Source organism: Adiantum capillus-veneris, chromosome 22 (genome assembly GCF_014529385.1).
Source record: "Adiantum capillus-veneris isolate H3 chromosome 22, ASM1452938v2, whole genome shotgun sequence".
Taxonomy (NCBI): Eukaryota; Viridiplantae; Streptophyta; class Polypodiopsida; order Polypodiales; family Pteridaceae; genus Adiantum; species Adiantum capillus-veneris.
Genome location: NC_140952.1, coordinates 87,200,530 through 87,212,792, shown reverse-complemented (window position 1 = coordinate 87,212,792; position 12,263 = coordinate 87,200,530). Strand labels below are relative to the sequence as shown.

Here is a 12,263-nt window from a genome sequence, read left to right as displayed (position 1 = left end):
GGTCCAGAAAATATGATCAAGCTTATTTTTTTGTTTCAAATTAAACAAGTAAAAGATGCATCAAAAACCAGAAATAAGCATGAAAATGTGTCATACAATTCTTACCTCGTACGTGAAGGTCTTGTCAATCAAAGCCCGTCGTTGCAAATACCTGAGAACCCGATCAGTTAAACAGAGTTACATTCTTTACATTTGCAGGCTCCAAGTATTAGCTCAAACCCTCCTTCAAAACAGGTTCATCTTACATGTGTGCTTTTTCAAATCATACCCAACGCATGAGTATCAAGACTGCAAAACACATTCAATACATGCACACCATACCAATATGCATTCAATGAGAGTGCAGCAGAAGTGATGAGCAAGCTAGTGTCAATGGACATGCACTGAGAGAGAGAGAGAGAGAGAGAGAGAGAGAGAGAGAGAGAGAACAAACATAGAGTAGTAGTATGAAGTTTTTACCTCAGTGTCTCCTCAATATACACAGGTAGTCTGTCCTCTTCGTTGAACGCAGGAATGATAAGCGATAGATATTTTTGTGCAGGATCAAAAACAGAAGGACACAAAGTCTGTAATGACTCCAAACAGGATTAGAACCTCAAGTAAAAATATGGAAAACTTTCATGGCCCATACATTACAACCTACAAAGATTGTTGGTAAACTAAAAGAGTGTGTACCTTATCGTGATTCTCAAGTGAAGTAGGGTCCTCTAAAAATGCTGTGTGTGCACTCCTATAAGAGTAACATCTCTCTCTCTCTCTCTCTCTCTCTCTCTCTCTCTCTCTCTCTCTCTCTCTCTCAAAAAAAAAAAAAAAAAAAAGCATACCAAGATTCTATTACTTGACCGCCCTTGGAGTGCCCAAAACGGTCTTGCCCCAAGAGGAAGTAAAAATTGATACATAAGACGCCCGTAGGCAATTACAAAGGCCAACGGCCAAAAAGCATAAAAAGCTGCCAGGGGAAAAACCCGTCCTAGTAATGGTAAAAAGAGCCTTGTACGAGGAAGGCGGAAGAGAGAGAGGGTATCCAACAAAGCATCAAAAAGAGAGGCACCTCCAAACTGCTGCAAGAAGGTATGGAAAAGAAACCCTAGACAGCACCAAACGAACAATTGAGAGGCAACCACCGCACAAGTAGGCGAAGGATGGGAGAGAAGAGGTTGAAGAGGATGACAAAAAATGTTGCAACAAGAAGGTGCCCATCCAGGATGACGAAGAAAAACAACCAGTGTGAAGTGCCATGAAGGACCACAATTCAATCACCAAGTTAACGCTAAAAAGCAAAGTCGCCAGCAAAGCAAACACCGGCAAAGCGAAGGGGATTGACAAGGATGACTGCAAGAAGAGCGGCAACAATGTGAAGAAGACCACTACTTCAAAGGTAGGAATGGAGGCTCTCATCCCAACCAAAAACACGCTGCACAAGGAAAGTAGCTTGTCACGGTGATAAGGAATAACAAACACCCATCCACACTGGCTACGCATATGGGCAAACCCTAAAACAATGCCTCAAAGACTCGGGCTCCAAAGTACATCTCTGACAAGTCGGATCATGACCAATGACAGCCGACCAAGTGCCTACAAGCAATCCAACATGTGCTATCATCCACATGAAAAAACATATCCTGCGGCTGATCCGGAGGGATCACATGCAAGACCAAAATTGTTGTTGGAAAGCTAGGAGGATGTGTTGATCTTGCCACACCTCTGATTGGCGTGGACGATGAGGTGGATGCAGGTTTACAAAAGAAGCCTCCTCCCAAGGGAGACTGTGTACTCAAAAAAGGATAGAGGGGCATCATTATCGTTCAACGAAGGCCAGTGCCACTCTCCAAGATCCCAGTCCAACTAAACAAGTGCTTGCCCTACCAAATCCATAGTCTCCAAAGTAGAGCCTCCTCAACAGTGAAAACAAGGCCGACACATGACCTTCTTTGGAAAGAACTCTAACAGGCTGCCAATGGGCAATCAGTCTCTAATCAAGTGAAACCTCACCCTGAAAGTTCAATCTGATGTGACGTCCATGATGGCCAGTCTCGGCGATGCTAAAGACTAGAGTCCCCTGCTGAGTAACAATCGGGTCTCCTCAGATGGGATCGAAGTACACCCACCATCCTTGATGGGAAGGTAGAGTAGTCTCTCTCTCTCTCTCTCTCTCTCTCTCTCTCTCTCTCTCTCTCTCTCTCTCTCTCTCTCTCTCTCTCTCTCTCGCGCGCGCACGCTGCCCCCTCCTGCCACCCCCCCCTCGCCCAGCCAGTCTCCTCGACTCACCCTCCCCCTCGTGCTGCACCTGTGCTTTCACCCCCCCCCCCCCCGGGTCGTTGTGCTGCCCCTGCTTCTCTGCCCCCATCACGCTGCCCCTGCATTTTCTGCATCCCCCCCTTTCCCCCCGGCAAGTACAGGCCCGACACAGTCAATCTGCAAAACAGGGATTTCGAAAAATTAAAGATTTTCACATTTTCACACTTCTCAGAAATCACACTACAGGGAAATTTCCAGAAGTTTTCAAATTTTCAGAAATTCTCAGAGTTTGCAGGCAAAAACTGAAGAAATTCAGAAAATACAGAAAATTCAGGAAATTCAAGAAAATTCAAAAATTTCAGATTGCAGACTTTTTTGCAGAAATTGCAAGGGTACACAAAATGTATGCTTGATGCGGGACCAACAAAGACTCAACAGAAGGCGGATGAAGCCGAGAAATGGATCGAGGTTGCCAAGAAAGGAAAAGGCAAGGAAATAACGTCCACGTCCACACCCACTATTATTAATCTAATACTAGAGGAGGAGCAAAGAAGTGCGCGATTTACATGTGAGAATTGTGGCTTCAAAGACAAAGATAATGTGGACGAAGAGGTAAAAGAACTCATGGCTTTTATGGGGGTTCGTGAGTCGATGCACACAAGAGCTTGGAGAGTGAGCAACAAGAAAAATGGAAGCAATGGGGAAACCTCGAAAGAAAGGGCACTCATCCTTCGTTTTCCCTCCATGGAAGCGAAGGTCATCTTTTTGAAGAAAAGGCCAACTTTCAAAAAGACGGGCATCTTTCTCAGGGATGATCTTACCCTCTCGCAGATCGCTCATATGCAGGAGGTAATGCCGGAGATTAGAGTGGCAAGGAGAAAAGGCAAGATTGCCTTTTACCGAGATGGAAGAGTGGTAATACTGGAGCGACGCTCCACATGACGGTGCGAGACTTATGGGACCACACTCAAAGTTGCCGCTTGGAATTGTAATGGATCTATGCGTCTTGATGTGGGTTCTTTTGAAGATAGTTTTTACTGGAAGAGACATCATCTTCTACTTTGAGACACATCAAGCCCTTGGGCAATCTATGCCTCACATCAATGGATACAGATGGGAGACAGCTTGGTGACAGGAGACGCGATCAGAGCACAGAGGACGGGGCTCAGGGGGAGTGGCAATGTTATTTAGGGAGGAGCTGCAGCCATTGATACATATACCCCGCAGGGATGAGCAGGCTAGGTACATGTGGGTGAGACTGAGAGCAGAGACAGGCAAATATCTTTACATTGCTATTTGCTACTTTCCCCCGAGTATGTCAGTCTATGCATCACCCAGAGGACAGTCCCCCTTTTCTATTTTGGATGATGACATATGGGAGTTCTCTAGAGATGGTGACATTATCATTCTAGGGGACTTCAATGCTAGGACTGCCCATCACCAGATAGTATTTTATGAAGCTTCAGAAGAGATGCTGAGAGAGCCAGATGTTGTGGAGACATGCCTGTCCAAACTATCACAGGATGTGGAATATACTGAGTATAGGCGACACTTGATAGACATGGGTACTGCACATGGACTGGCCATCTTGAATTGCCTACAGAGATTTCCCGCTGCGAGAGGTTTCACATGCTTTCAACACAAACATGGAGCCAGCACAGTGGATTATGTCATGGCACAGCCGAGTCTCATCTCTAGTATCCAAGATCTCACAGTTGGGCCCAGACCGGTTGGGGTGGCAGTGGGTCACGCTCTTGTGTCGTTGACCATCTCCTTCCAGTTCAGTGTAACACACAAGCCACGGGTAGCAACCCCTACTCGCTGCTCCTTCACGCGGAAGACGGATTCTGCATACATAGACGAGATCTACAGACGCCTATGCATTGAGGAGCCAGGGAGACCTCTTGAGGAGCTTACTACTATACTGACACAGACATTACATGATGTAGCAACAGAGGCATACCCACACACCCAACCTGAGCAGAGACGCCGTTCAGGGAGCATGCCTCAGAACAGCTGATATGATGAGGAATGCCGCCATACTAGAGCTAGACTTCAGAGGGAGGTGCTTTTGGGGGACATCACTCACAGACAGTCACAGATGACTTCCGACGCTTAGTGCGGCGAAAGAAGAGGGCCTTTTTGGCTCGACTAGAGAAGGATCTATACCAGTTATTCTTGAGTCAAGACTCGCGTGAGGTGTGGCAGCTCTTTCATGAGCAGCCCCCCCCCCCCCCCCCCCCCCTCCCCCGCCATTACCTCTACAAAGACCTAGGGTCGGTACGCATCATCTTTGTACACACTACCTAGACAACCCCCCCGATCCATACCCACACACATGTGCTTTTTTCACCGCTGAGATGGTGAAGAAGACCATTGACAGGATAAGAACTAGGAGAGACCATATGATCATGATGGCTTAGTGGCTGAGCATTTCATGCATACCAGAGATCTACTAGCAGAGTTTCTAGCAGTTATGTTTAACCGTGCCATGTGTGAGGGCTTGCCTGATACTTGGAGCCTATCTACGATTGTACCTATCTTCAAGTCAGGAGACCCTATGGAGCCTGGAAATTATCGCACTATCATGATTGGACACACTGGCATGGTTGTACGAATCCATTCTTGAGCAGCAGCTGAGTAGATGGGCAGAGAGGGAAGGCATACGTGCAGCTAGGCAAGCAAGGTTTAGGAGAGGCTTTTCTACTCTTGACCATATCTTGACACTCAGGGCCATCATTGAGGAGGACAGATCTCATGGGACATGGATCTATTGTAGCTTTGTGGACTTCCGCAAAGCCTTTGATACAGTACCCAGAGCTAGATTGATGCGCAGATTACATGAGATGGGAGTACCCACAGAGCTCATTTGGGGGATCATGGCATTGTACAGATCAGTAGTAGGGTATGTACGCACCTTTGAGGGTCTATCTACACCGGTTCACTCCACTATTGGGGTGAAGTAGGGCTGCCCGATGTCACGTGACACATCCCCCAACCCTATGTGTCCGTGGACAAGCTACACCACAGCAGGGTTCAGTCAGTTCAGTCAAGTCTAGATTAGCAGTGATATGGCACTTTTGTGAGTCTATTCGTAGACCGTGCATGCCCAATCACTTAGCATAGATGCATATCCTCCGGTTCACACAGCATGATCATCGGAATTCCCATCAGTATCCATTAGCATCAGTTAGGGGAATTTTCCAGTGCATTTAGCCTATTTTCCTATTTATTGGTATTTTCACTTATTATTTTTAAGTGACTTTCCAACAAAAGTAGGTAGGGCAATTTTGCTAAGTTAATATATAAGCAAACCCAAGTTAGCACTTTCTGGCAGAAGAGGCAGCAGGAGCTTCCCGCTCAACAGGCAACTTCTCAACAGTACCCCCCCTCAGCATCAGATCCATCGCCATCACCACCCCTCCCTTGGCGTTTCCTTCTCTAGCAGCAGATCCATCGCCTTGAAGCTTCCACCTTCTGGCGTTTTACCCACCTGCAGATCAGCCCCATCATAGCGTTTTTAAATCAGCCTTATGCTGGCGTTTTTGGTCCCTACCCCTTCAGCGTTTTTGTCAAGCAACCACTAACGCTAGGACTGCTGCATTGCAGCGTTTTTCAGCCTTGAATAGCCCTGCTGTTGCAGCGTTTTCAGCAGGTACAACAGCCCCTAAAAACGCAGCCTGCTAGGTATAAGTCTTCAGCGTTTTTTACAATCAGCAAGACCCCCGACAACTTGATCATTTTCAGCCATAAGTACAGCAAGAAAACAGCCCAATTCAGCCCCGAAACAGTCCAAGAATTTCAGCCTAGAGAAGATCACAGATTTCAGCCTAAGTCGTCGTCGTCATCACCGTCGTCGCCATCGGCATAGTCCCATTGCATCAGTCCATTGCATTCGCATTGTACACCTTTGTGCAATCAAAGTAGACCACTCTCGCCGACAAGAGTGGGGCCTTCGGAGGAGGGTTTTACAAACCTCTCGGTGTCGTATCTCTTCTCTCTCCTTCTCTGAGTCTCATTCACTTGCACGCACAATATCCACTCACTTTGTTCGTGATCATAGCACTCTCCATAAGACGGAAAGCTCTCTCTTTCCCTAAGAACTAAAAGGAACCTTGAGCAATAAAGATCACTAATCTTGAGAAAATACAACATTCATTCCGCTGCACCTTACACCCGCTGCTCTCTCCTACTCTGTTCAGTATGTCTGTGGATGAGGTTTCTGACTACATTGAGAGCGATGGTGATAGAGGTGCACAGTTGGCACTGGGCAGGGACATGGATTCCACTATTGTTATATGCTGATGATATTGTGTGATCTCCGACTCTCCGGAGGGGATGCAACGTCACTTGGATGCTTTGTATAGGTTTGCCCACGAAAGTGGTTTGTCTGTCAACCTTGGTTAAACCAAGGTTATGGTGTTTAATACCACCCCACAGTGGATCAGCAGGTCAGCACCTACATTCACATACTGCCAGGAGACTATGGAGTATACAGATGCTTACACTTACCTTGGAGTGGTTTTTAGCGGACCTGCTTTTTCACCAGATTGACTAGAGCCCATGCAGCATTGGGTAGATTGGTGACATCATGGTTTCAAGCGCATGGGTTCAGCATAGACAAGTTGCCACCCTTCCAGTACTCACAGGATGGACCATCTCTCACTCTTACACAATCCGAGATCATCAGGCTTATCCGCCAAGACTTGACTCAACTAGACACCAAGAGGACATAGATACAGCCAGCACAGGAGTTGGGCACGAAGATGGCTTTCTACAGAGAGCATCTTCTCCAGCTTACGGAGGACAGTTTTGTGACGAGCCCAGATACATGGACACCCACGTGTCTCATGGGATACGATGTGCTATTGGCTAGGTACGCACATCTTCTCACCAGCTGCGGATTGAGACTGGCAAATACACAGGAGTACCAGCAGAGGCCAGGACATGCCCCTTGTGTGACATGGAGCCTGAGACAAAGTTGCATTACACATGCCGCTGCCCCGTCTACTACGAGATACGAGGCCGCTTCCATTGCTTGTTTAGAGAGGGTTTTGGACCACCTCTCCAGAGTCATGGGATACGAGGATCAGAGATGCCTGGGTTTGTTCTTGCTCAAGCTGCGCAAACACAGAGATAGCCTAAGAGTGGAGAGGCTAGCCAATCTCAAAGACGGATCACTGAATTCTTTAGAGCAGACACTAGATAACCGGAGGAGCTACTCCCACAGCAGAGCTCACATTCGTCTCACACCAGAGGCACATTGATCGATCGAGCGATTGAACTAGGGAGATCTAGGCGCCCACGACTGCGAAGGACTACACAACATCGACGGAGGCTACATCAGGAGATTCGGATCACTCTGGCCAGGCATGCACGACGCTCGATCGAACTACTGACCATGGAGGAGATTGATGATATCCGCCAACGACCGATGCTGGATCTCCTGTGATTTAACTATTTAGCTATCCCAGCTAGCTACTTACTTTGCTTAGTTCAAATCGAGCAGCTTAGGATTCCATAGTATTTTTGTTCTATTATGTTGTTATTTTATTACTCTGACTTTGTATCAGATCCACCCAATTGTAACTTTCTGGTCTCATAGGTCACTTTGGCCTTTTGAAGACGTTAATATAACATTTCACCTCTCTCTCTCTCTCTCTCTCTCTCTCTCTCTCTCTCTCTCTCTCTCTCTCTCTCTCTCTCTCTCTCTCTCTCTCTCTCTGGAGTCATGAGGATGTTCAAGAAACATGCCCTCAAGAAACCATACAAAAGCTAAGAAGTCGTTAGTTCATCGAATAGGAAACCCATTTTTGATAGCAATCTTCTTCGGTGCACTTTAGTCAATGCTATGTGCCAAGATCTATCCTTCTTTGCCACTAGTAAAACAAGAGATCAATTTAGGGAAGAACTCAATTGAATGTATCGGTTGTCCAAATGTTCCATCACTCAAAAAAAAAAAAAAAAAAAATCCAAGAGCTATATAATAAAGGCCTTAATGCCAATTGTATTCAAATTGTGAGAGTGTTCTCTCCAAGCAGAGAAGTAGACAGTTAATGTACTTTGTTTGCTTCATCAATAAATAAAGAAATACCACCTGCCTCAAGTTCTCAAGATGGCCAATATGTGACGCTTCTTGCGGAAAAAGGTAATGATCTTGGTGGCATCAATATGATGTACCCAAGGCAACTTCCTTATGCAATCCATAAACAAGGCATGGCAATGGGCTACGCATGTTAGAGCATTAAGTTCACCTTCAAGATCCCTCACGCTTACAAGCTTCTCATCACACATGCACATCCCACTGGCCCTTGGCTGGGTTGGCCACCCTAGGAATTACGCCAACACTTTGTCCATCTCAAGGTTGTTTTGGCCATTTTATTCTTTGGTTTTGTTTTTGGCCGGCTTACTTATTGGCTTCAATTTTCAAAGATTGTACTTTGGTCCATCAATACAAGAAATATAGCTATGGATTACCTTCTCCCCTATGAGAGAACATTTGAAGATTGAATTCTCCACTATGCAAGAGCTTATGGATCATGCTGCTTTTTATTATCAAATGACTGCGGTAAAACTTCACAAATAGCTGTGACCAAACCCACTTCCCTTTCTCCCACTGCTAGGCAAATTACTAATCTGTAAGCAGAGCCTGACCCAAATTTTTTACAAGCCTTCTAAATCTTCAATCTCACTGTATTGCAAGGATAATTCCTGTCCAAGAACATTGGTTTCAAGCCGGTCATACTTATCATATATACCTAGATGAATCCAGGATAAACCCAGATTCATCCTTGAAGGAAAGTGCAAGGTATAGACCCATGGTAGTCACCCACAAAACAATATAACCATCAGCTCCATCATGCATAGTATTGACTAAATACCACAACATCCCCACGACCCGGTTTCTTTTGTGGAAACCAACTCTTCCCACAAACCCACAACCCACCAAACATACTACACCCTTTGTTGGATTGGTTGTCGACATGGTCGGCACTTCTTCACATGATGAAATCCTGTGAACTTTGCAAGACAAGTGTAGCGATGTGGTGAAGTCATCACTATACCACTATGGATGTGAAGTAGAAAAGCGAGTTGTCACCAAACTGTGACAAACACTACCTTCATTTGTTGGTTTCCTTCCCTTGATTTATATTCGATTTTTGGGACCCTCTTTTTGAAATCACAAATGCTCGGACATTGCATGGCCACTACAAAACTGCTGTTGGCCGAGAGTTTCACCTGCATGAGTCAAGGCCAGGTAGCCACGAGATGGCTGGGTCGATCGGCACTAAAATCGGACTAGTAAAGGAGTGGCTAGGCTCAATTAAATTCATTCAGGCCCTCGACAAGACTTCATAAGTTGGTGGAAATTAAACCAAATGGGCAAGGTGGACACTTGGCAAGTCTGGAAGCCTTCAAAAGGACACATGAGCAACTGAGGTGCCCAAAATCGATTTGAGAGAGAGATGAAAAGGTCAAAACCTCCTCCGAAGGCCCCACTCTCTATGGCGAGAGCGGTCTACTTATGATTGCACAAATCTCTACAATGCTTGGACTTGCTGACGATGTCGACGACGATGACACGGGCTGAATCTGAAAATGCTAAGGGGCTAAAATCTGCAAATCTTTATCTGCTGAATTCTGACTCTATGTCGGTGACGTGTCGATGGCAACGAAACGCTGAAAACACAGATGCTGAAATCTGCGATTTCTGGGCTGAAACTGCAAACTCCGATGGATCCCACCGTGCGGCGAGGAACTGCTGCGGGAAGGTGAGGTCTACGAGGTTCGGGACTCGTTCTGCTGTGTCTGAAGGCTGAAAACTGAAAACGCTGGTCCTGTGGCTGATTCTATCGCGATGATCTGCAACAACATTGAAGTGCCTCGCAGATGCAAAAACGCTAGAGCTGATCTTTGTCCTTGCGGTGGAAATTTGCTATCTACTGTGGGAATCTGCTAACGCTAGAGATAATCTACTGTGCTACTGTTGGAAACGCTAGGTTCTGCAGTCTTGCGGTAGCTGAGGCTGATCTACTGAACCAAAATGCCAGGGTTGATCTTGTCCAAAAGTGCTAGGCCTTGCCAGAGCAAAAACGCTAGGTTTACTGATGGAGTGAGTCTTGCTGAGAAGTTGCCTGTTGAGCAAAGGTGCTCCTGCTGCCTCTTCTGCCAAAAAGTGCTAACGCTAGATCTTCTTATATACAAACTTGATAAATTTGCCCTACCCAGTTCCCAACAAAAGTCACTTAAAAATAATAAGTGAAAAATGTCAAAAATAGGAAAAATAAGTCTATGCACTGTAAAAAAGCTCATGATGGGTTCTGATGGTCATGCTGTGTGCAACCAGAGGATATGCATCTAATCTAAGTGTCTAAACATGCACAACAGACTCACAAAAGTGTCAGATCACTTCCTATTCTAGACTGACTTGATTGAACTAAACCCTAGTCATGTTGTAGCTTGTCCATGGACACATAGGGTTGGATGTGTCACGTGACATCCCCTCCTTTTCAAAGTGAGGTACTAGTACCGATCTGTATGGCGTCGAGGGAGATCGCCGACAACATCCGGAATCCTGGAAAGGACTCTTCGCCGGCCCACTCTGATGCGTGGGTCGTGCGGTACTTGAACTTCATAAAGGTCTGCACCGCTTGCTTCATTGGGCCGCACCGAAAGCGAAAAAGTCTTCTGTGGCTCCTTCGATGCTTCGTCCAGAGTCATGCTTCTTCCTTCTTCAAGAATCTCCATGGCTGAAAATTCCTGAAACCACTTCCAACACAAAAACATGAACATACCTATTCCATGTAAAGTGACTGTAAAAAATCTTGTCTTCCTAAAAGACTATGCATGCAATGTAGATGAACAAATAGACGGAGTGCCAAACCGTTCACCACACACACGCAAACAATGAGATCGACTCTTGTCTTGCTGATCTAAATCAATCAACTGTGGCAAAACACAATGGAAATGCCCATGCTTGGTGCTCATACTTTCTTGTGCTCTTTCTACGACTGTGTCGTGCCAAGGAAGAGACATGGAATATGACTTCCTTGAATGCATACTTTTCAGCTTTTCATGAGAAATCCACATACATCCGTGCTCATTCATGAGTGAATCGTGCTCAACATACAATATGTCATGCCTGTGAAAAGGAATCACATAAGGACGTTGACTAAAATACAGGAAACGATCACGAATGAAACACTCGTACAATGCGTGCTGACTAATCATTCGTACACATAATACTTCCCGTGGGGGTTCTTGAGACCTAGGCTCGAGAGCCAAGATCGGTTGTTCCTGAGGGGGTTCTTGGGACCTAGGCTTGAAAGCCAAGATCGGTTCTTCGTGATTGATCGAATCTGCAATGAGGTTAGCTTCACTAGAGAAAGTAGCAACTAACACATCATCCTTGTGAACAATCACATCATCTTCACGCAAATCATCATGCTTGTGAGAAATCACATCTTGGTCATGCAAATCATCATACATCATTATCATACAATTTTTATGCTTATCCTTGTCATCCAAATGATCATGCTTATCATCATGCAAATCTTGTGTGTCATGCTTGGGAGAAGAAGAGACGGAGAGAGTCTCCTTTTCCCGAATCTCTTGCATCTATACCTGCACTTGAGAAAAGAGTCGCAACATCTCTTTCATGTGTCAGTCATTCATTGCTTGTCTTGCTTTGTTCACGCGATCAAATTCTGCTCTCTTTCGTCGCTTTCACGTGCTATGGCTGCCATTCTTTTTTCGTACTTACGATCAATTTCTGTCTTTCTTTCTGCATTTCGTGCTTCGCGTTCTAACTTCCTTCCATAAACATCTGGTCCAAAGCCTCCATAGGAGTTAGTGCAATCCTTGGTGTAGATGGGGAAGGGTCGGAAAAACCTCCTAGTGGGGAAAAACTCTTCTTCGCCACTCCCATGCTCACCACCTCCAAGCGAAGTATCCATTCCGCTTCGAGTGATGACCATCCACTGAAGTCGTGGGTTCTTGTGGGTTCGTGTGGTCTTGGGTTCCTA

At 45.8% G+C, this 12,263-nt stretch overlaps 1 protein-coding gene across 1 annotated transcript in view; it reads right to left on the bottom strand.

Moving 5' to 3' along the window:
* LOC147429733 (Nucleotide-diphospho-sugar transferases superfamily protein) overlaps nucleotides 1–12,263 on the bottom strand; it is a 55,597-nt gene that overhangs the window by 38,114 nt on the left and 5,220 nt on the right. Inside the window, exons 3-5 of the mRNA XM_086495974.1 lie at nucleotides 676–730; nucleotides 460–566; nucleotides 106–151 (exon numbers count right to left, since the gene is read on the bottom strand). Of these exons, the coding sequence (XP_086352100.1) occupies nucleotides 106–151; nucleotides 460–566; nucleotides 676–730 (208 nt within the window). The remainder of the gene's footprint in view (nucleotides 1–105; nucleotides 152–459; nucleotides 567–675; nucleotides 731–12,263) is intronic.